The sequence below is a fragment of the Takifugu rubripes genome, chromosome 11, assembly GCF_901000725.2.
Source record: "Takifugu rubripes chromosome 11, fTakRub1.2, whole genome shotgun sequence".
NCBI lineage: Eukaryota > Metazoa > Chordata > Actinopteri > Tetraodontiformes > Tetraodontidae > Takifugu > Takifugu rubripes.
Genome location: NC_042295.1, coordinates 4,517,670 through 4,542,963, shown reverse-complemented (window position 1 = coordinate 4,542,963; position 25,294 = coordinate 4,517,670). Strand labels below are relative to the sequence as shown.

Genomic DNA, 25,294 nt, shown 5'->3' with positions numbered 1-25,294 from the left:
GTATTTCTGCTACTCCCAGACTATTAGTAGATTTTAAACTCCTTTCCAGTGAAAATCTCATTTATAGAGAAACTAAAACAAATGCTCTGTCCACATGCAAAAAATAAAACAGTCAGACCTCCGGCCCAAAGTAAGCCTTAGCTGATGCCCAGCAGCAGGCACAGGGGTGAGCTTCAGCAGAAATGATGGCGTTGTCACTCTGGACATCACCCTCTACTGTTGTCACAGTAACTGACTCGTCCTTTCCTCGATGTCCTGCAGTAATGAGACCACTGGAGGACAGAGAGAGGTGCAGACACACAGAAAGCAGAGATACGTCAAAGCGATAGCAGGCAGCATGGAAGCAGATGTCTCACATCTGAGGAAAGCTTCTCCATCACCAAGCTAAACCACCTCCTCACCCCAAACAGCCTCCCGTGCGAGTGTGTGCTCAGACTGGAAGTTCATTTGCTGCCCGAGCATTTCCACAAGGATCCATTAACATTATGGTTAATAGATAATTACCCTGCACAGCATGATTTGTGACTGCAAACACAGATTAAAATTCAATTAAAGGTAAAAGCGTGCAGCTTCCACATGCGCCGCTTTGCTGAGTGGATGCATTTAAATCCAATAAATCACAGTCACGATTCCATTGGATGTACACGTCATAGCGCTGCAACTGTGCATTCAGTGAGTGGAATCCCGCTATCAACCCTTCCAACCTCACATCTAATGTGATAAACAAACAGATGCTTGAAGAGAGAGATGATGGCTGCTAACATCTGTTCCTTTATGTACTTTTGAAGACCCATCTGGTGCAGGGCTGTAAATAGTCTAAATGAGGCGAACGAGGGTCCTGAGCACGGTGCAGATCGGCAATAATACATCACAACATTCCGGAGCTGTTCAGCGACTTTCATCTTGGGAGACACTTATGCCAAATGCAGACGAGCCTCTTGGATCAGAACACGAGTATGTTCAACAGCTGGAGAGATCCCCCACTCCTGATAATACACCAAAAGCTATATGGTTTATATGCAGGGATGGGCAGACATGATCCAGCTGGGTTTTCCTTTCTACCTGGTGTTCAACCATTTACCATTCCAGATATGGCCATTTGTCTAGCTGGTAGTTCAGAAAACCTGGATCAGGGACCTCAGAGGACGGGTTTCTCCTCCGTGGACAGCACCTGCAAAGACTCAGCTGAATTTAAAGGCTGCTATTTTATTGGCTCTTAGTGGTCAGCTGGTTTTGTGAACTGCGTGCGGACTCTTTTGGGTTTGTGACGCTTTGGTGAGACCACAGGGAATGCTACCTGAGATTCCAGAGCTTTGTCAGATTTCATGCTTTCAATAACATTATTCAAACACACATACACACACTTCCACATCATCTGCAGGACAAATCCTGATGTTTCTGCTGCCTTCACGGTCCTCGAGCCTTTGGTGCCAATCAACCTCTAGTGTCAATATTTACTGTCGTCCCCTGTTTCATCAGCTGCTCTTACTGTGCTCTCGTTTCTCACCGTCAACTTAATTAGTCACATCTCTCGGTTTAATTACATCAAGTGGAAGGAAGTTGCAATCTCAAGTAGATCAAATTATGGAGCCCCCATCTCCCTCCTGGTGTCTGAGGCAACAACAGCTCAGTCTCACTTGATTCTATTGGAATGCCTGATGTTATGCTCCGGACATTACATAAAACTGCCCTTATTAGACTGTTTGAAGTGTTTGTGTATGTCTGTGTGTGTGTGGGGGGGTGACAATAACTTTTTATCTAAAAATGTCTTCTTCATATTTAGCATAGGGGCAGAGACAATAGGAGGGAGTAGAAAAGGGGCTGAAAAGGTCCTTTAAGCTACTTTACACACTTTAGCTAGTCTAAATGTGTCAGTGAGCAGTGGAGTGTGATATGGTGTCAGGAGTGAACTATTTCTCCAAACTATCCCACAACAGCCTGTAATTAATAATCTCTGAGAGTTGAGACCTGCTGCAGTTTCCTCTCCATCCACACTGTTATTAAGAGCCCAGCCATCACCGCGCAGGCCCGTCCTGTCCCCCACACTCCCCCTCCTCTTTCTCACCCAATGGTCCCCCCCCCCCCCCCCACCTGTCCTATTTGTCTCCCCCAATGGTCCTCCCCGTCTCACCCACTGGTCCTCTCTGTCACCTCCAGTGGTCATGCCTGTCTCCCCCATTGGTCCTCTTTATCCCTCCCACTGGTCGTCTCAGTCTCCCCTGCTGGTCTTCCCTGTCTCCCCCTCTACCCTTCTTAACAGTGTCCACCCACATGTGAGATGCTTCAACCAGATTTGAAGGGTTTTAATTTGAAATTATGACATTTTGAGCTTCCTCATTTTTGTATTCATTTATCTCTTCCTGGTGACATTTTGCTTAATCTACTGTGACATCGGACGCTCAGTGTGACGTTTGAACTTTTCATTTTTAGTTGAAGCCCGAAAATGCCAAATGAAGAAGACAGTTCATCTCAACGGCACCACTCACAGATTAATTTTTTGGATTAACATCATTGTGTTGCTTCTTCGATATTTGTGAACGTTTGATCTACACATGTTTGGCATTAAGACTTTCATTTGTGGCAGATGCTCCTTAATAATCCAAAGAAGCATCTGGCATCTTGTCCCCAACATTAAATAAAGCACTCTGAGGCCAGCTATGCAAACACCGTCTCAGCACTGGAGCAGAGGCTAAACCAGCCATTAATATCAACAGATCAGCCACCACAGTGGCTAAAATCATTCATGTCATTTCATCCATCATCATATTTTTTAAACAACTTCTTCCTCTGCTGAATTTAAGATAACATTATCTGTTTACTATAAAATGGTTGCTGTTCAGTTGGTAGCTATATACTTTTATTACAAGCTGTATGAAATCACATATCAATATAAAAGAAATTAAGGTTTTCCAGCCTCATTTGGAGAGATTTAGTGAAATTACTCCTTTGGAATAGAATAAATAAGCTTTTCTGCACATTCTGTAATGGTGCTGGAGCTGAGACTGATGTCTGAGCCGTCTCCTCCTGTGTAGTGTTGCACTGGTTGACATTAAGTGCTCCATTAATGATCAAATAGAGGTAATTTGTGTCACAGTCTGACAGCAGCGAATGCACCCGCTCTGTGTATTCAGATGAGTCGGTTGTGAGAGGGAGGATGAGGAACGAGGAAGAGGAGAGACAGTCTGCGGCTTTCTCAGACAGCTGCACATCAGCAGCTGTCTGAGGCTGGATCACCCCTCAAGTCTGCCCCCGTGGGGGGACAGGCGGGAGGGAGAGGAGAGCAAGACAAAGACAAATGAATGGAGGCCAAATGGGGATGAGGGAGTCAGAGACTGAGACAGGAAATATACATTTTTACCTTCTTGCTTAAATTATGCCAGTAATACCTCATAATCACCATCACCACAGAACCCTTTAGACCAAAGAAGTATGCAGGAACTATTTTTGTATTTTAAATTTGCTAAATCATGTCTGAAGCTTCCTCTGAGAAAGAAAATAACAATGAGAAGGTTTTCTTTCTCATGGCTCCTGCCAGGAGAAAAACCAACAGCCACCATTTTAACTCAAGGTTTGCACAAAGACGAGAGAAAAAGGCAACAAATGGCTGAAGAGCAGAAGCTAGATGACTAGAAATGTTTTGGCTGAGGAGGGAAGAGGGAGCAAAATGTCTGCCTCGCTTCCTAGTCCTCTGTCCAGCTCCTGGACACAATGGCCTGTAACACCATGGAGCTCCTGTGCTGCTGGCATCATATAATTGAGATACCGACGTCGCTGTGATATCTGCACAGACAGAGTTCTCTCTGACGGCCTACAGGAAACTGGTTCCCAGGGGAACTCAGCAGGGGGAGCTATCTCCTATAACTCTGCTGCTGTTACAACCCAGAAATAGACCAGGAATGGACTTCCCCAGAACCAACAGTTCTGAGATTGAATGCTCAGTTCTGGTTTAGGGTCTGGTCAGAGTGAATCAGAGTGAATCACGGTCCCACAGAGATGAGCATTTGGGTCATTCCTCCCACTGTCTTCCCCTCAGACCCAGCTCACATACATTTTTGCTGGGTAATGATACCAAAAGCCCACATTTCCCTGTAATTGATACAGCTGGGTGCCACATGCTAACGAGCTAAATGAGGAGGAAAACCCTCCTGGCAGCTACAGGGAGAGAGAGAGAGAGAAAGAGAGAGAGATGGTTTAGACAAGCAAATAAGTGTGCGTGAGTCAAAGTGAGGTGAAAGACGGAGAAAAGCCTCTGATACAAAGACAAGGAGACTGTGATGCGTTGCTGTGCTGTAATGAGATCAAAGCCTGCAGTGTAAAATGACTGAAGAGCGCAGGAGCTGCTTGAGTATTCACTTTCTTTTTTCTCTCTATTCCAGAGAGGATGAGCAGAGATAGAGGAGCGAAGGGTGCGGACAGAGCACCAGTGCACGCTACCTCTTTCATCTCTGACAACATCCGCAGGGGGATTCAGGCTATTGTGGATGTGGAGTGAAACATTTCAAAGGCGTTTGGTGTAGAGCTACAGCAGCTTCTGGCGCCGTGTTTCAGGAGATGAAACACCTGGTTGAGCCTGTCCTCTGATTAGAACAGGTTCTGCAGCCCACGCCCTGGGCTTGCACTCATTAAGCTGCTCTTAATTAATGACAGGACCGGTGCAAGTGCACCACAGTCCAGTATCAAGGGCAGATCTTTGCTTTTGAACTTTTACTTCAAGTTAAGGGATTAATATCCATTGTCTGGTTATCAGAAGAAGCCAATAATTGAAATCCAAAATGCCTAAATAGCTTTAAACAGCACAAGAGACAGACACTGATGTCCTGATTTGTGTGTGTGTGTGTGTGTGCTTTCATGTAAAATGTGTGATACATTCTCAAGGATGCTGCAGACCAGAGAGCTGCCTCTCTGTCTCCTCCTCTTTTTCATTCTTTCCTCGTGTCCCTGTTGGATGCAGGTAAGACTTATTGATATTCTGGAGTGGTTTGTGTCCCCAGAAGGGCTGATATCTGCACACTGTGAGAGCTGCACTGGTGGTTCTCTCCTGGCCTCTAATCAATATTGCTCAGATATATATGCTTCTAATACTGGAGCAAACGAGTGAAAGAGGCAATGCTTGTGTTGATAGAGTAGACAGAGTGTGTGTGTTTGTGTGTGTGTGTGCGTGTGTGTGTGTGTGTCTCTGTCTGTCTGTCTGTGTGTGCATGTGTGTTTGTATTTGTGAGCTTCTGTCTCTGTGTGTATGTGAGTTTGAAAGCTGTTGTTGAAGATAGAAGCTGATGAATATTCATGGTGTATGTGCTTGTTGGGGTTGTGAGATAAGACCTTTATGTGCTGGCAGTTGGGGGAGGGAAGGGGGGTGAGGGGTGGGGGGTGGATAGCCAACCAGTGCAGTGGAGACATGTCAACATCAGTGGTTTAATGGTTGGAACTTAACTTAAGGCCAATTAACAGGTGCAGCACATACAGGAGGGGGGACTCTCATTCATTTTGGGGAACTTGAGGCTGAAATGAGGCATTGTTGGGGCACGTGGCGACTGTGAGGGTAGAGAAGCAGGCCTGCAGTGGCAGCGCTCCAAGAATGAATAGACGACAGAGGAGGGTCTTTGTCAGAGGACAAGGAGACGCAGTGTTGGCTTTGAGAAAGATGGAGAGCAAAGAGGAAGGACTGAGGGACAGAGAAAGATGTAGAGAGACAGAGAGAGAGAGAGAGAAAGAAAGAGAGAGGAAGAAGCAGGGGAGGAATGACAACTGGACAGAAAGGAAGGCACTTTCAGACTTACACTGATCTCATCTCAGCTTCGGCGAAAGGGTTTGAGCTAATTGCTCCAGAATTACAGCGTTGCCCTCCTGCAGACAACAGTAGGAGGAACCGTTGAGGTCTATCCATGCCACACTGTCTTTAATTTGTACATTGTGACTTACGCTGTGTGTTACAGTGTGCATTATGAAATGCATTACGTGTGCGTTACGCTGAACGTTACACTGTACGTTGTGGTGTGCATTGACAGAGGTCTCGAGTATGATGATACAGCAAAAGGGTCATTGTTTTATAGCTTAGTGTCACCTCAGCTTGTTTGGAATCTCTCATTCATTTTAAACATTCCAGCATTGAAACATGCATTTAAATGTAAATGCATGACATTAGGTCTTCACAGGGGTATCAAAACCTCCCCCTCACCTTCAGTCTTTGGAAGACTCACATTTGAGCTGCAAGAGGCCGTAATGTCGTCCAGTCCAGCCTCACTCCCACACCACTTGGTGTATTTCACTACCTGTTTCAGCCCCTACCCTCGGTAGACTGGATTGGATGCTAGCATCTCTCCCTCTGAGGCTCACACTCACGTCGGCCGCTGAAGGACTCTACACGCGACCTTTAGCTAATGTCAGCCGTCACAGAGCTTCATATCCCCAGCGGACGTCAACGCGACGCGACAGGGATCTTTAGTTTGTCAGAGCGTGTGAACGCTCTCATAGAATGACTTTGACTTATTTGGCTTATTTCCCAAAATCTCTAGTACTCCTCAGACATGTAGCAAGCTGAGAAGGCTCAGATCCAACAAGATGGCCGCCCTTTATTAAAAATAGCAAGGATGCTTCACTCATACTTCAGTATTATTGGGTTGGGTCTATTAGTCGGTTAGGTCTAGTATTGGGTTGAGGCTAGTATTGGGTTGGGTCTATTGTTGGGTGCGGTCTAGTATTGGGTTGAGGCTAGTATTGGGTTGGGTCTATTGTTGGGTGCGGTCTAGTATTGGGTTGAGTCTAGTATTGGGTTGGGTCTATTGTTGAGTGCGGTCTAGTATTGGGTTGGGTCTGTTATGGGGTTAAGTTTATTACTGGGTTGGGTCTATTATTGGGTTCGGTCTAGTATTGTGTAGGCTCTATTATTGATTTGGGTCTATTACTGGGTTGGGTTGATTGCTGGATGTGTTCTAGTACTGGGTTGGGTTTAGTATTGGGTTAGGTCTACTATTGGGTTGGGTCTACTATTGGGTTGGGTCTACTATTGGGTTGGGTCTGGTATTGGGTTGGGTCTATTATTGGGTGGGGATCGACTCTTGAGGAGCACATAGATTAGTGATGGGGGTTGTATTGGGTCCTATTGTGATGGCAGTACAATGGTCAGCTGTCGTCAGGGTGACGATTGCTTCCATGACGCTGCAGCACATCCGGGTCCAGCGTGTCCATATTAAACTGCAGGATGTTTTTGCCGTGAGCTTCAGCCTGCTCAGAGCAGCCCAGAGAATCGATTAGAGGGGGAGAGGCACAGCTCAGCTCTCTCTTTAGATGCGGGAGAATATGTACTATAGCCAGGGAGCGCCATCAGTTGCCCTGACAACACCGGCGCCTGTCAACACCTCAGTCTTAATAGTGACAAATTGTACTTATTACATCAGCGTTAATTCCCCCCGATCCCCCTCAGATGAAGATACTTAGCCCTGCGCTGATCAAATTGTGTCAGCATAATTAGTGGGAACAGAAGCCCATTAAATCCAGGGCCTCAGACACACTGTCCAGACTCATCCACAGGCCCATCACTCAACATGCACCCCTGCTCTGGGGGGAGGTCGAGCCCCTTTTCAGACGTCTACAAAAAGGTTAGTTGATGGGTTTGAAACCCACAAACTAACATCCATCACCAACTGCTTCATTAGCAGCTTTTGTACAACTCTTTTATTTCCATGTGGGTTCAACCACAAAATTACTTCTTTCTTTATTTTATTTTAGCTTCATTTAGTTTGATTGTAGCTGAAATATCATCTCAAACTGTTATATTCAATGTGCATGTTTCAATGCTTGTCTACTCCCTCAAAAAGAGCAAATCAATTTAATTTATACGTGTTATTGGACAGTCAGATGGAGGGGACTCGAGGGAGAACTCAGTAATTGTGGACGACACAAAAACAAATGATTAAAATTTAAAATTTCATTAAACTTTCAGCCCAGTTTTACAATAACTACAATTAGCAAAAGCAATTTTCACAGCTCCATAGAGTTACTGTTGCTGAACAGTGGATTAACTCTCCCTCCCTCCCTCCCTCTGTCTTCCACCCTCTCCCGCCATCTCTGCCTCCCTCTCTCTCCTTCTCTCTCTCTGCCTCCCCTCCTCCTTTTCTCTCCCTCCCTCTTCCTCTCTCTCTGCCTCCCTCCCTCCCTCCCACTCCCTCCCACCCTCCCTCTCTCTCCCTCCCTCTTGCTCTTTCTCTGCCTCCCTCCCCCCTCTCTCTCCCCTCTGTTGCTAGAATGGAATTCAGAAATTAGTGTCATCTGATGGAAATGTGCTAATTGCTGTTGTTAAGCTGCTGCAATAATTAGGTTATGATGGCAGATTGCTGCACACACACACACACACACACACACACAACACGCACACAACAGAGAGGTGTAATTGTTGTAACTGGTCACTTTCCTGTTGGGGGTGCGGGTGGTGACGGGGCAGAGCGCCCCCTGCTGCTGGGGTAGGTCATAGCGGGTTGGCGTGTGGAGCCGTGGAGGATCTGATTATCAGATTATAGATGACGCCTGTGGAAACATGCGTGTTGTAAATGACAGAGGCACGAAGGTCGGAGCTGTGACAACAACCGTTACTGGAGTTTCTCAACTCTAAAAAGACATTATGACATAAAATATTTACAACACACTCCAACTAAAACTTTCTTCCTAATGAACCTTTCGAATAACATCCCAGTTCACTCAGTCCTGAAAGTGTTTCCATGAAGACCAGCAGAGTCAGTGTCCCTGAACGCATCAATGAAACATGTAGAGAGACATTTCAAGCTTTCTTATCCTCATCATCTTCATCCTCCCCATCATCATTATCATCATCATCATAGACCAGCACTCTCACATCTGAGCTCACCTGATTTATTTATTTAAGTCTTTATTAGAGGTGAATTATTCATCTGGTGCAGTTGGACATGTTTTGCACTGAATAGGAGGCAGCAATAATTGATGTTGGAGCGGAGGCCATTTTGAATATGAGAGGAGCAACTGTGAATCCGTCCGTCTCTGCTGATGGATCCTTTCACATCCGATCTGTCTGTGGATCATGGCTCTCTCCACTGATTGGTCCCAAGTCTTCTATGAATGATATCTTCCGGCGTCCTAAAGGGGACATCAGGCTCAGGCGCTGTGCAGCTAGCGTGGGTGTTTATTGGATGTGGGAGTTGGAGACTACAGGAGTTGGACTCAGCATGACGACATGGCCAAACACTGGTTTAAATTCAAGCCACAGAGGGAGAGAAGCAGGAAGTGAGAAGAGCCAAAGAAGAACAGTGAGGTGTTTGAGGCTGCAGCACAGACAGAGAAGCTCTTTGCAGTCAGACTCTGAAGGATTCTTTCTTCACAGCTCTTCAATGGCGCCTCTGTTGATGCTGCAGGTGCTCTAACAGAGACGTGCTGCTGGTTGGCACCACTGGGGGAGCAGTCATGTTCTAGCTGCTTCGTTCACCTGTTGTCTCCAGACGCTCTAGCTGTTTCTGAAACCACCCCCTATACCCTACATAGTGCACTCAATAGTGTGGACGCCATTTTGAAATAGTGTCCGAATTGTTAGTGAGCATCGCTGTACCCTATCTAGCTCACTCACTGTATCCCACAATGCACTGCGAAAAGTAGTGTACAAGCGAGCACCCTAACTCGGAAAATGTATCCCATCAGCCTTTACGGTACTGTAAAGGCTGGTGGGATACATTTTTTAACGTAATTTCTCCTTTGCGGGAATATCGCATTTTCATAAAATGACTGCTGAATGTATTTCTGATGGGTTAAAATAATTAAATGGACCTGGCCACTTTTCCCGGCGACCAGTTCGTAATTATTATGCGACACCATGACGTCACTTTACGTGCGCCGTAAATGACACCGTTGTCCGAAAACTTTAAATTGAGTGCACTACGTAGTTCACTCAATCCATGTCCCCCATGTAGTGAGTAGTGAATAGGGAACGAGTGTGTGGTTTCGGAAACAGCCTCTGTCTTCTTCAACCAGTTCAACAATCGCAGCTCATGACTGTTGTTATTTTAAAGTAAGAAATACTGGTTCAGATTACAGGTTCAGATTACTGGTTCTGGTTTAGTTTATTGGTTTAATTTACTGGTTCCGATTATATTTCAGTTCACTGGTTTAATTTACTGGTTTCGTTTACGGGTTCAGATTACAGGTTGTAGTTTTGTTTACTGGTTCAGATTGCTGGTTCAGATTACTGGTGCAGTTTGGAGGGTCAGATCACTGGTTTAGTTTATTGGTTCCAATTACTGGATCAGATTACTAGTTCTGGTTTAGTTTCGTGGTTGGATTTGTACTTTAGATTTTGTGGTTCAGATTAAAGATTCAGATTTCAGGTTTAAATTACTGGTTCACATTACTGGTCCAGATTACTGGTTTAGATTACTGGTTCAGTAATCAGCTTTAACTATAGAGCACTCAGCAGGTTCACGGGTCCTTTCAGCCTCTTGTAGTAATTTTGAAGGAATTGAGGTTCGATGTGAGTTCTCCGCGTGGTGTAAATGTTTAATGAGAACAGGAAGCTGCTTCTGTGTTCTGAGCTGGGAGTAGTTCAGTTTCCTGTAACTACAGTGGTATTTTCAGTCTGCCACCTGACGTCACTCGGCAGCCACTAAAGCTGTGATCCGTCTGACTCTGATAACCAGGCAGCTGGGTCAGAACTTACTCTGTAACATCAGCTGTAGAACATTGCTTGTCTCTGCTGACCTGCCCAGCAGAAGTTTGCCCAGGGTCACTGTGAGCTGGTTTCCTGGTAGACATTAAATATAGATTGTTCTGGTTAGGAATTGTGCACATCTTTAACTTTAACCTAAGGTTTAGGAAAATGATGATGATGATAATGATGGTAATGATGATGATGATGATGATGATGATGATGATGATGACGACGGTAATGAGGTTAGTGATGATGAGGGTGATGGTGATGATGCTGATGAAGATGATCGTGATGATGGTGATAATGGTGTTGGTGGTGATGGTGATAGTGATTTTGATGATCATGAGGATTATGGTGATGATGATTATGAGATGATGATGATGAAATGATGCTGATGATGATGTGGGTGATAATGATGATGAAGATGATGATGTGGGTAATGATGATGATAATAATGATGATGGTGATGATACATCATACATCATGACAGATCTTGCTGAATTCAAGGTTCTCATCACAGAAAACCTCAGTAATTTGTAAGAGATGAACCTCTGAAATGATGGTAACCATCACATGCTGTTATCATCATTTGAGCTTAACTATGGTGGAAATTGTGTTTTGCTTAATAATGTAGCAGAACTAGCGCCACAGAACAGCGGCGCTGCCTGAAGATGTGGGTGAGCCTGGAAGCTGTTGCGTCTCAGCTCCTGACTGGCTACAGGCTCCCCAGAGACAGAGAGGATGCTGTGACACCGGCTCATCTATACGTCGGCCTTATTTAGCCTGCTGAGAGTGAGAGCCCACTGTTCCTATTAGATTCCGTCTCTGCCAAAGTGGAGATGATTAGATAAAGTGTGTCTAGTGGAGTGAAGCACTTTTTCACTTTACAGTAGCGGAGCCAGTGATTGAATGGAGGGATCGGCTCAACTCTCTGACAGGAGCACTCAAATCACTTTCCAGGGTGCATTTAATGTTTCTGGGATCATAGACCCTGATTATTGTCTTATTGCCTCTGATTTCATAACCGTTTACATGCTGCTGGCTGCCAGTTGGCCTGTTTATCAGGGTACAACGTGCGTAGTTGCTATATTGATACTTTGACTTTAAGGACAGGAATTTAACTCCAACATAACTGGAAAAAAGGACACAAGAAGGGAGAGACTGTGGAATTAAATGGGCTGCGGCCAAGAATCAAATACAATAGCTGCCATTTTGAATCCCTTCCCCTGTAACACCCCCCCCCCCCCCCTTATAACACAATAGCAGGGCTCAGATGCCTTTAAGGCGTCGCAGAGGTGTTTGACGAGAAAATTGCAGCCGTTCACACAGTGGCTGGAGTGAAACACCATTCAGCTTCACTCAAGATGGATTCCGCAGTGAGATTTCAGAGAACCAGTACAGACTCAAAATGGAGAAGCCTGAAAGGAGGAGACAAAAGGGAAAGAGTCACCGTGCGCGTGTGTGTGTGTGTGTGGGGGGGGGGGGGGTGTAAATGTGTGTGTGTGTTTCTCCATGTTTTATTTTGCAGCATGATAACATTATCCACTTACCTTTTGTATTACCATTGTAATAACATGTAATGTGCATCGGGACGCTTCATCAGTGCTCTCATCACAAAGTTGGTTAATTTTTAGATACAATGACACATTTCTGCTTCCACTTTTTATAGAATGTGTAAAAATCTCCTTAAATAGGGACAAAAATGCCCCCCTCCCCTCTTCATCGTATATTTCACAAGCTGTTGGTATCAAGCAGCCGTGTGTGTAAACCAGTCACACCAGTAAGAGTAAAAGAGCTGCAGGCCATCAGATCTATGGCGATCATGTCAGTTGTATGTAGGTCAAATACGTCCTAGTCCGAATCCTCTCCAGTGGACCATTAAAGCACGTTTGAAGGTTAGTTCCTGCAAACATTTGCTCAGCTAATTGATTTGAGCTATGCCGCTAGTTCAACACTCATGTCTGGCGGTGCTTTTTCTAAGCGCCTCGGCACAACCAAAAGCATTGCAGCAAGATTGTTGTTCTGGCTGTGATCTATAGGAGCGATGTGACGTGACCAGCAGCAGCTATAAAACCATCTCTTCTTCTCATCTGGGCATCTGTTTTTGGCCCATATGGGTGGAAATAAAGCTCCAACAGACTAAAGTCAATAACTGAATAACCTTTCTTTATTTAATCAACTGACTGATTGAAGATGAGAACTGTGTTTGGGGGGAAAACCCACATGAAACCTTGCAGCTCTTCCTGTTCAGTGGGAATATTGTGCTGCTAATCTGCTTCAGCCACACTCACACACCCACATGTTCCCCAATCTGTCTATTACAACGTGAACTGCTGACGTGACAGCCTTCAGAGGGTGTGATTAACATCACAGCTGCGAGAACCTTTTCTGGATTCATGCAGGGATGTAGGCACAGCTCCTTTGCTAACTTTTCCCTTTCTGAGGTACCCGATTGGCCTCATTTAGCTGCTCTGGTCATTGTTATTTTACCAGCTGGCTTCCCTCCTGAGACGCGTCCACAAACTTATGTAAAACCCTGTGAGATGTAGGAGCTTCACACCCTTCTTCTTCAGCTTTAGTGAGTACATGTACTCCAGGTCCAGGTCTGTGGCAGCAGCCTGAGCTGCAGGCTGTCTGTCATATGACAATATTGATATTGTATCCATACCTTTCCTGTCAACATTACATTAAGCTGCCACAGGGCGCTAAAGGCCTTTGGAAGCTGCCTCTGTGGCTGTGGTTGGACATCGGTGTCCACCTGTTGTAATCTGGACATCCATGTAACAGCAGCGTTCCATTAAGGAGCGAGAGCGGTTCCTTCAATGCCAACAAGGTGACTGCAGACCAGCTGCTGCTGGTGAATACTTAACCTCCTGGTTATAACAACATCCACATCCCTTTGCTTCAGTAAACTATTCTGAAGGTTCCGAACAGGGAGAAATCTGCACACGTGGAGACATCGGGGAATTCTTTAAGAGTTTTCGTTCTTGGCTGCATTGCACATTGTCCCATTGTTGTCCTTTCTTGTTTTGGTCTTTTCCAGGACAAAGATATCTCATCACATCCACAGGAGCCTTGTACATTCTTGACGTCCTGCCTGAGGATGGGCTGAATAACTACCGGTGCACCACACGCCACCGCTACACGGGCGAGACGCGGCAGAGCAACAGCGCCCGTCTCATTGTGTCGGGTCAGTATCATCAGTCCATCTCTGCTTAGTGCCAAAGCCATATAGGGCAAAAGCTCCAGCTCTTTTATTCACCCCAACAGAACTAAACAATACAATGGATGAAATCTTGCACTCAAGAATCGATCTAACATCACAGCATCAGCCATAGCTAGAAACTAATGAACATTAATGTCTCTGCTTCCCCCAGACCCCACCAATGCTGAGCCAGCCATCCTGGATGGCTTTGACCGCCGAGAGGTGATGATTAATCATCGGGTGGAGCTGCCATGTAAGGCCTCAGGCTACCCAGCCCCCAAATACCGCTGGCTGAAGGACAACAGCCCTTTAGAACCCGACAGTCGCTTCCGGCAGACCATCACAGGGTTGCTGATCGAGAGCGTCCAGCCCAGTGACTCTGGGACCTATGTTTGTGAAGTGTGGAACAGTTACGGCAATGCTGAGGTTATGGGGCGCCTGCATGTCAAACGTAAGGCTAATTCTCAAAGCATCAAACCTACATTACACTTACTTAGTCCACAACAAGACTTCTGTAAACGCAGAAGATGACCAAATGCTTAATTAGCTGACTGGTGAGGTTTCACCAGACAAACTGATCGGTGAATTTCAGTGATTTTGTCAGGAAGTCCAAAGAAAGCTAATCTTCCAACCAAACTGCAAAGAAATCAACATCTAAATGTTAAACAGGAACCATCTTGATGTCTTCTGATTATGATTGTTTGTGTTCCCAGAACCCTTAAAGGCAGTGGTCAGCCCCCGTAAGGTGAAAGGCAGTGTGGGTAGCAAGGTGTCTCTGTCCTGTAGTGTGAGTGGCTCCGATGAATATGAGCTGTCCTGGTACCGCAATGGAGAGATCATTTACCCCGGCAACAGCGTCCGCTTCACTGGACTCAATCGGGAGAACCTCATCATGGAGGGGATGTCCAAGAGTGGCGGCGGTGCCTACCAGTGCTTCGCCAGGAAGGGCAAAATGTCTGCGCAAGATTTTGTGCAAGTCATCCTTGAAGGTAAAGTGGGATCATGTGACTCGACACAAATGCTGGTCAGGAGTCACAGTGCAGAAGCTGCCTTATATATAATCGGTGAATTAGAAACATACTCAGGCCTCAGCAATCGATGTGGGGTTTATGTGTTAATGGCATCCTGCTGGTGGCTGTCGGCTGCTGGCTGCCATTAGCATGATCATCCCAGGCCTAAATCCAATAACTTACCTCCAGACAGCTGGATTATCAAAGCAGCATCAGCAGGCAGACATGCACGTTTTCTGCAGTCTTGCTTCCATTCTAAATGCCCCAAAGCTGAAGTCACATCCAAAAAGTCACAATGCTCAACTGGACATTTTTCATTTTAGACCGTGACACAATATACAGTGAGCTTCTGCTCTGCTGCACTTATTAACTTATTTCTCTTTCAACGCTGTTCTGATGACATTTCCCCACCCTCCTCCATCTGTCTCCCCACCACAGATGGTACTCCAAAGATTCTGTCCTCCTTCAGCGAGAAGGTGGTCAACCCCAATGAACCCGTCTTCCTTGTCTGTAACGTGAAGGGCACGCCTCCTCCCCGTTGCAGCTGGTCACTGGACGATGACCCCGTCATCAAAGACAGCCACCACCACCTGGGCCACTACGAGACCCACGAGGGCCATGTGGTCAGCCAGCTCAATGTCACACACACCCAGGTGCAGGACGGCGGGCAGTACCGGTGCACGTGCAGCAACTCAGCCGGGGTCGTGCACCACCAGGCGCGAATAAACGTAAGAGGTGCTTGTCAAATCAGATTCTCCAACAACAACAATACACATACAGCGTCTGTCTGAGTGCCAGTCTGTGAATGATAGGTAACTTTTTGGTTGGGCTTTTTTTATTTTTTATTTTTTACAGTGTAGCACTGAAACCTGATTTATAGCCTTTTAGTTATTTTTGTGCTGTTCTGACATGCTGGTCTCTGCACGTCAGCTGAATTAGCCCAGTTCGGAGCACAAAACTGGATACGGGGTCCCACTCTGGAGCCTAGTATAGCTGCAAGGCAGAAATATTCCTTCCTTTTACATTCACAAATCTTGCCTCATTCTGTGTGCGAGTGTGTGTGTTTTTGTGTGTATCTTCGTCTAGCTGCCATTTCATTCCTTCACAATTCTACCTTTCAGTAATTACCCAGTAAAAACACTGAATGTGTTATGGTGATGGCAGAAAGCAGCAACAAAAGAGCTCTAAATGATCAGTTTGTTTATTTTTCCAGTTTTTGTTAGATTTAATCTGCATCACATTGAGAGATGAAACCCTGAAGCAGCTCCTCTTTTCCCACCTTAATCTTTCTAGTCAATCATTTGTTTTACCAAAACACAAATTTATCTCAGCTGATGTCAGAATGAATGCACTAAATGTCTTTAAACAGATTTCTTTCTCGCTTTCTGTCCTCTTTAGGCCGCGCCAGCATCCGCGCCATGAAAAACATCACGGCCATTGCTGGACGGGATGCTTTTGTCCACTGCCGCGTCATTGGCTACCCTTACTACTCCATAAAGTGGTACAAAAACTCTGCACTACTACCCTTCAATCACAGGCAGCGAGCGTTCGAGAACAACGGCACGCTGAAACTGACCAACGTGCAGCAGGTGGATGCTGGCGAGTACACCTGCAAGGTGATGGTCCAGCCCAACAAGATGGACTCCCAGAGCGTCCACGTCCGTGTCAGAGGTGAGCCCAGATCGTGGCCTTTCGCGACCTCTCTACGCCGCGTGGGCACATGTGTGCAGATGTGTGTTTGTGCAGATGTCTGTGCTAGTTTATCTGGGTTTGTTCAATGCACCAACGGTGCGTCTACTCCCCTTTGTCTAAGAACAGCAATTATGATGTTGTCTACAGAAGGACTGAGGACAGCAGCTCAGTAGCTGAGTAGATAGAGGCTGGAATCATCTCATAGCGACCACTAAAGCTAACAGCTAACATAGAAATACTACTTCAATGCTTTAAATGTTTCTTTTTGCTGGAAATAAACTTTTCTTTGTTCTACGGGTGGATGTAAAAATGAAGGAGGACTATAATGAATGTGAGACAATGACGTGTCGACATGTATGTAAAAGAGTCCGGCTGATATTCCTCAACACATCAGGGTCTCTCATAAAGACCCATCAACTTATTAACTCACCTCCGCTGAGGGCTTCAAGATGGAATAAGTCAATGTGAGGAGGACTTTCCCATGATGCTTCAGTCCCTTGTCTCGCTACGCAGCGTCAGGTCATTGTCAGTCTATTACACTTTCAAGAAGAGAGAGCAAGAGGGAGAGAAAGAGAGAGAGCGAGAGCGAGATTATATCCAGCAACACTCCTGCTGGGGCTGTATTCAGTCAGTGCATTTGTTAATTTACTCTGCTGCTGCTTTAAATGCGCGAGTGTCTTCTGGGATCTCTGAGTCCATTATCTCCACTTTGTTGTGAATTAAATAAGGTGCTAAAGTGCTGCTTATTTCACTCACTGGCTGTTCCAGCAGAGATGATTTTTTCTTATTGCTGGAGATTATTCACAGAACAGGAGCAGCAGTGGAGGATCAGATTGACCAATAATGACTATTGCTAAACAAACACAACATTTTGGCGTCATGTCCAGGTGGTTCTGGTCTGTGTCCTCTTTGGGCTTCAGCTCTTCCTCTTTGGTTCCATAATGACTAATTGCGCCCCCACTCCTTTCTCTTCCTCTTACAGTCCCTCCGTACATTCAGCCCTTCGAGTTCCAGCGCTTCACCATTGGCCAGCGGGTCTTCATCCCCTGCGTGGTGATGTCAGGCGACCGGCCCCTGGACATCACCTGGCAGAAAGACGGGCGTCCCATTCCTGTCAGCCTGGGCGTAACCGTGGACAACATCGACTTCACCAGCTCACTGCGCATCAACAACCTGACGCCTGACCACAATGGAAACTATACCTGCATCGCCCGCAATGAGGCTGCCACGGTGGAGCACCAGAGTCGGCTGATTGTGAGAGGTGAGGACAAACGCGCCTCCCTGATTGGTGTCACAGCGCCCAGTTCTGCTCTGACCCGGCTCCTGTATATCTGTGCAGTCCCTCCACAGTTTGTGGTCCAGCCTGAGGACCAGGACGGCATCTATGGAAAAACAGTGACCCTGAACTGCTCAGCTGAAGGCTACCCCCCTCCCACCATCGTCTGGGAACACTCGAAAGGTACCTGGGTTGTAACACTCTTAACCCGCTGCAGTAATGTCCACAGTAACGGGCTGGTTTGTCTCCAGCTGCTGCTGCGGTTGCAGTATTAGGTCAAACATTAGATGATTGACAACATAAAGGAAGACATAACCAGCAAAGCTACACATGTAAAGGCGGGCTATGGCCTCGCCACCGTCAGAGAGTCACAGGCAGACGCACACTAACAGAGCGGACAGAGAGGCAGCAGGTGAGTTCAGCCCCCCCAGAGGGGACCAGAAAGAGGGGCCCCAGGTGTTTGTAGCAGCCTTTCCCCATAAAACCAGAGATGGAAGCTTCACCAACAGCAGCATCATGAACCACAAGGAGGGGTGTGCGTGTGTGTGTGTGTGTGTGTGTGTGCGTGTGTGTGTGTGTGTTTGTGTGACAGGGTAGATCTGTTTTCCACTCCTTTATTACAGACACACAGTACTCATGTTTGATTATTATTGTCTTTGTGTGTCTGATCATAATAGATAGTCCAGAGAGGAACTGGTGTCCACGTGGTCAACGCATCAAAATAAATATACTGGTTACACTGGGATAGAGAGGATAAATGGAGTGATTATCCTGGGACAGAGAGGATAAATGGAATAGTTATACTGCGATATCGAGGAAAAATGGACTGGTTACACTGGGACAGAGACGATTAATGGACTGGTTACACTAGGACAGACAGGATAAATGGGCTGGTTATACTGGGACAGAGAGGATACACGGACTGGTTATACTGGGACAGAGAGGATACACGGACTGGTTACACTGGGACAGAGATGATAAATGGACTGGTTACACTGGGACAGACAGGATAAATGGGCTAATTATACTGGGACAGAGAGGATATATGGACTGGTTATACTGGGACAGAGAGGATAAATGGACTGGTTATGCTGGGACTGGATATCAGTCAGAGCAGACAGCCTCAAATCAAATCAAATCAAATCAAATCAATCTTTATTTATATGGCGTCTTTTACAATCAAAATTGTTTCAAGGCGCTTTCCAGAATCCCAGGGCCTGACCCCAGACAAGCAACAGTGGCAAGGTGGCAAGAAACTCCCCTTTAACAGGAAGAAACTTTGAGCAGGACCAGGCTAATTTAGGGGGACCCTCCTGCTGATGGCCGGCTGGGTAGAGAGAGAGGAGAGGAGAGGAGAGGAGAGGAGAGGAGAGGAGAGGAGAGGAGAGGAGAGGAGAGGAGAGGAGAGGAGAGGAGAGGAGAGGAGAGGAGAGGAGAGGAGAGGAGAGGAGAGGAAACCATGACCCAGTGGGGTGACAGAGGCCTGTCAGGTGATCATGTTTCTGGACCCCGGCAGCCTTGGCCTATAACAGCATAGCTAAGATGTTAACCTAATGATTAGACGACCCCCTAAGTATGATAATTTGTCTTGTCTATGATAGTAACTGGAACTACAGAATTAGCAACAATAAGCTTTTTCAAAGAAGTAGGTTTTAAGCCTAATCCTAAAAGTAGCGATGGAGTCAGCCTCCCGTACCTGGACAGGGAGCTGGTTCCATAGCAGGGGGGCCTGGTAGCTAAATGCCCGGCCCCCCATTCTACTCCTGGAAACTCTGGGAACCACAAGTAGACCAGCATTCTGAGAGCGGAGTGGTCTATTGGGCTGATAAGGTATCACTAGCTCCTCAGGGTAGGATGGAGCTAGGCCTCTGAGGACCTTGTAGGTCTAAAGAAGGGTTTTAAAAATTATTCTGAATTTAACGGGCAGCCAATGAAGAAACGCCATTACAGGAATCATGTGATCTCTTTTGTCAATACCTGTCAGAACTCTGGCTTCAGCATTTTGGATCAGCTGGAGGCTTCTTAAAGAGTTGTTTGGACACCCTGATAATAAAGAATTACAATAGTCCAGCCTGGAAGTAACAAATGCATGGACTAACTTTTCAGCATCATGCTGCGTCAGTAGCTTCCTGATCTTTGTGATGTTTCTCAAGTGAAAAAAGGCACTTCTAGAGACTGTTTTAATGTGTGAGTTGAAGGAGAGATTTTGGTCAAAAGTTACTCCTAGATTCCTCACAGAGAGACTAGATGTTAATGAGATACCATCTAGAGTGATCATCTATCCCTGAGAGGTTCAGGACCAAACACCATGACCTCAGTTTTTCCTGAGTTAAGGAGGAGGAAATTTGAAGACATCCAGGACTTTATGTCTTTAAGACAGGTCTGAAGCTTCACTAACTTCTCTGTCTCCTCTGGTTTCATGGATAAATAAAGCTGAGTGTCATCAGCATAACAGTGGAAATTTATCCCATGCTGCCAAATAATGTTGCCTAAGGGAAGCATGTACAATGTGAAGAGGATTGGTCCAAGTACACAACCTTGAGGAACTCCGTGGCTAACCCTACTGTATGAGGAGGGAACACCATGGACATGAGCAAACTGGTATCTATCAGATAAATATGATCTAAACCAGTCTAGTGCTGTCCCTTTAATCCCAATCACATGTTCCAGTCTATGTAACAGGATGCTGTGATCAACTGTATCAAAAGCAGCACTGAGGTCCAGCAGAACCAGCATAGAGACCAGTCCATGATCTGAAGCTATAAGAAGATCATTAGTAACTTTAAGAAGTGCTGTTTCTGTGCTGTGATGAGCTCTAAAGCCTGACTGAAACATCTCAAACAGGCTGTTTCTCTGCAGGTGCTCCAGTAACTGAGTCACCACCACCTTCTCAAGAACTTTAGAGATAAAAGGAAGGTTGGATATCGGCCTATAGTTTGCTAACACATCGGGATCCAGTGATGTTTTTTTAAGCACTGGTGGCACAAGGTGGCTTAATCACTGCCACCTTGTAGGACCGGGGTATATAACCGGTCACTAAAGAACCAATGATCTGGTCCAGGATAGAACTGCCTATCAGTGGTAAAACATCCTTCAACAGGTGTGTTGGGATGGGATCTAAAAGACACGTGGTGGTCTTGGATTTCTGAATTAGCGATGACGCCTCAGAAAAATATATAGGGCTGAAGGAGTTTAAGGGCTCGTATGTTCCCACAGTCAGCACATCTGGTGATGGTCCAGTTGTTGGGATGGCCTGGTTAGCTTTTTCTCTGATAGCTAGAACTTTATCAGTGAAGAAGCTCATGAAGTCTTCACCACTAAGGGAAGAGGGGATATGTGACTCTTGGTTAATTTGGCCACAGTGCTGAAAAGAAACCTGGGGTTGTTCTTATTATCCTCAATTAAAGAAGAAAAATAAGCTGTTCTAGCCTTGTGGAGGGCCTTTTTGTAAACTAATAGACAGTCTTTCCAAGCTACAAGGGAAATGCACCCAGGGTGGGTGTTTGGAAGCTGTGGTGTGTCAGAGAGCACTTTGTTCTCAGAAGGACTCTCTGACTGGTTTAAATAGCAGCAGAAGTAGCTCAGAGCCAGATGAGTGTCTGGGAGATATGGAACAGTAAGTAAAGGTCAACTGCTATTAGCATAACAACTTGCACCATTTGGAAATGCAAAATCCATAATTCAAGGGAGAGCCCCCCCCCTATCTCAGAGCCAGGGGAGCAGGAACAAAGTCACCACTTGACCCTTTCCTGGGCGCAGCCACTTGACTGCATTTTAATTAAAAAGCAAAAACCCACAGCTCAATAACCAGCCTAATCTCTACACACTAACTTGCTAATTTACCACGAGACGCAGCTCACACGCGTGTTTAATACTGCATGAACAAGGTGGAATACGCGTTTTAATCAGTAGAGCAGCAGTTCACTCTAAAGCCCTCAGTGTCAGGGGTGTACATTTGGAATTACAGATTTCTCATCTTATTTCACTGCAGGCCTGGACTATATCTACTCCCAATGAGTTAAGAAAGACTTCAGGACTGAATATGTGAAAGGTGTACAGTCTGAATCTTCATGGCCTCACTTCATCGAGCTCGTTCAAACATGATCTAAGAGGAAATCTTGATTTATTCTCTGGTTTCACCACTGAAGGTAATCTTAAGTAATCTGCTGTTGGTTCTGTCGTCATGTTGAACAGGAGTGTTCTGCTGGGCGTGTATGTGTCTCCAGACAAGCTGCGCCTGTTTCTCTGTAGTCAGCAGCTGTTTGATGGTTTAAGGATTTAGGCCTGTATGCCAAGTGGGCCCAGTGCTCAGAAACATGTTTACAATACTCCCTAAATCTGACAGGCTTTATCGGCAAATGTGTAAAAGCACACACAAACACACAAACACACACGCACGCACGCACGCACGCACCTACACACACACGCACGCACGCACGCACACACACACACACACACACACACAAAATAGGGTAGTTTTAATTGACTGTTTCTATATTAACTCCATTTAACTTTGCCCGACAGGAGCGGGGGTCCCCCAGTTTCAGCCCATCCCCCTGAACAGTGGATCTAGGGTCCAGCTGCTGAGCAACGGATCGCTGCTGATCAAGCACGTGCTAGAGGATGACAGCGGCTTCTACCTGTGTAAAGTCAGCAACGACGTGGGAGCTGATGTGAGCAAGTCCATGTACCTCACCATCAAAAGTAAGTGAATGGATTGGATGGGGATGTTAGTATTAGTGTCGGTTTAGAAGACCAATAGTGACTAGTAACTAATAGTGATGGTAAGAGAAAACCACACTCACACTATGAGCAGAACTAATTTTGTCATGACCTACATTCTTTCTGAATGGTGGGTGTCTTTTGTTGCTTTGGCAAAAGCTTACATTCCAGTTATTGTACTGATTATCCCCAGTGTTAACTTGAATATATGTTCTATTCATACACCTTAAATGGCCATTTTCAGTGCCAAACAACTTTTTTTATACAGCTTCAATCAAGATTATCTCTCAAGTCTTGACTGAGACATTATCCATTCAGCACTAATCTAGAAGCCAGTCCATTGTCCATCCAAAAAGTGGTTCTATACAAAACTCTTTTGTATACTGTTTTGAAAAAGGAAATAATATTTGCTATGTATATGCTATGTATATGTTTTCTACCTTCAGACAAATTCCTGTTTTATCTGAATGGAATGATGAGTTTAGATTTATCTGTTTATAGTAAAGTTGTAGTAGTAAAGTTGAAGTCCAGTCAATGTCTCTTAGTGGCCCAGTCAAGATGTGATTATGTGCATCACAGCTGAGAATTTCCACTGTAGAGAATCATTCACATTAGGCAAAATTCTCCTCTCATTGTTACCTCTATGCACTAAACTGACCTCTCTGTAGAGAGTAGTTTAAATCTTCCACTGCAGAGGGTTGATATGAACTAAGTAATAAAAGTAGCTAAACTGGACTCTCTGTACACGACACAAAGAAAGTCCATGTCCCTCCCACAGAAGTCTCTGTCCCTTGAAAAGAAGTATTTGAACGAACCACAGGAGTCTTTGACCATGGCTTTGGGGTTGAACATGACAGTAGTCCAAGCAGTCCCATACAGGCACGATATCATTATCAGGTTTTATTTATCCAATCAACTTTACTGTTGCCTTATCATTCAGAGTAGAAGAGTAAATGATGAGCATTGGTCCCAGAACAAAGCCCTGTGGAACACATTTGTGACTAAGTACAATGAGAAAAGCTCAAGTGAAACCAGCATAATTCAAATTTTGATGTCGATGCATGATGTTTCAAGAGATGTGAGAAAGTAAATAAAATGTGTCAATCAGTTCAACATTTGAGTGAAACAGTCCAAACTCATTTAAATTAATGTGACCTCAGCCTTTAATCTTGAGAACTAGAGTTCAGCCCTTTTTCCTATTCTACCCTCAACATGAAGAGATAATCTGTGTTATTCACTTTATCTGTCACTGGTCATGATGCTCTACCTGCTCAGTATTTAATTCCAATTATTGTGGAAAACCACAATTACAAGCACAAACCTTGAATAGGACCAGCCTCATTGATGTCTAAATGAAATATTAGTAATGTGCTCTGCTTGAGAAAACCAAAGGATAAAGCACAGTTTCACAGCCCTGCTCTGAGGTGCCATTTGAATGTCTTTCCGAATGAGCTACTGTGAGCGCCACCCACAGAAGGTCCTTGTCCCTCCCACAGAACTCTGTGCACCACCCACAGAAGGTCCTTGTCCCTCCCACAGAAGTCTCTGTCCCTCCCAAAGAAGTCTTTGAACCAATCACAGAAGTCATTGCACCGCCCGAAGAGCATTTTTTCACCACCCACTGATGGTCTTTGCACCACCCACGACTGATGGTCTTTCCGCTGCTCACCTCTTCCACCTGAGACAGATTTGGGGACAGCTTCAGGGGACCATGGCTTTGGGGTTGAACATGACAGTGGTCCAAGCAGTCCCATACAGGCATGATATGAACAAAGAAATAAAAGGATCCAAACTAGAGACATACTTTTCTTCAAATGAAGATATGTTTTGGGAAGTGGTGGTTCCATGGTGTAATGGTCAGCACTCTGGGCTCTGAATCCAGCGATCTGAGTTCAAATCTCAGTGGAACCTCTTTTTGACACTCAGATCACTTTGGTAACTTCAATTAATGAACTCATCCTAAATTTTATTTTGGTAAAGATTTGTCACACGCCTCGACATCGTCAGTTCAAATTTATCTTGTTCCACTGCTGAGAGTCAAATGGAAAACAAAAGTGAAAGTATCAGCATGCAGGCACACTTCTATTGATGGAGTGTTTCACAGACTTGCTATGGTGTAATGGTTAGCACTCTAGGCTTTGACTGCAGTGATCTCAGTTCAAGTCTCAGTAGAACCTTCTTTATTCTTCAGCCAATCATTTAGGGATATCATTGTTGATATCAGGTTGTATTTATCCAATCAGCTTTACTGTTGCCTTATCATTCAGAGTAGAAGAGTAAATGACGAGCATTGGTCCCAGAACAGATCCCTGTGGAACACATTTGTGACTGAGTACAATGAGAAAAGCTCAAGTGAAACCAGCATAATTCTCATTTTGATGTAGATGCATGATGTTTCAGGAGATGTGAGAAAGTAAATAAAATGTGTCAATCAGTTCAACATTTGAGTGAAACAGTCCAAACTCATTTAAATGAATGTGACCTCAGCCTTTAATCTTGAGAACTAGAGTTCAGCCATTTTTCCTGTTCTACCCTCAACATAAAGAGATAATCTGTGTTGTTCACTTCATCTGTCACTGGTCATGATGCTCTACCTGCTCAGTATTTAATACCAATTATTGTGGAAAACCACAATTCCAAGCACAAACCTTGAATAGGACCAGCCTCATTGATGTCTAAATGAAATATTAGTAATGTGCTCTGCTTGAGAAAACAAAAGGATAAAGCAC

At 45.3% G+C, this 25,294-nt stretch overlaps 1 protein-coding gene and 1 non-coding gene across 5 annotated transcripts in view; both read left to right on the top strand.

The window, feature by feature from the left end:
• dscamb (Down syndrome cell adhesion molecule b) overlaps positions 1-25,294 on the top strand; it is a 73,794-nt gene that overhangs the window by 28,406 nt on the left and 20,094 nt on the right. For all 4 annotated transcript variants that reach the window (XM_029844100.1, XM_029844097.1, XM_029844101.1 and 1 more), the window contains exons 4-11: positions 13,704-13,850; positions 14,038-14,316; positions 14,579-14,854; positions 15,314-15,610; positions 16,274-16,546; positions 17,550-17,828; positions 17,907-18,026; positions 22,368-22,547. In XM_029844100.1, the coding sequence (XP_029699960.1) occupies positions 13,704-13,850; positions 14,038-14,316; positions 14,579-14,854; positions 15,314-15,610; positions 16,274-16,546; positions 17,550-17,828; positions 17,907-18,026; positions 22,368-22,547 (1,851 nt within the window). The remainder of the gene's footprint in view (positions 1-13,703; positions 13,851-14,037; positions 14,317-14,578; positions 14,855-15,313; positions 15,611-16,273; positions 16,547-17,549; positions 17,829-17,906; positions 18,027-22,367; positions 22,548-25,294) is intronic.
• Positions 24,405-24,476, top strand: trnaq-cug (transfer RNA glutamine (anticodon CUG)). The gene has a single exon. It is a non-coding gene; the product is annotated as a tRNA-Gln (tRNA).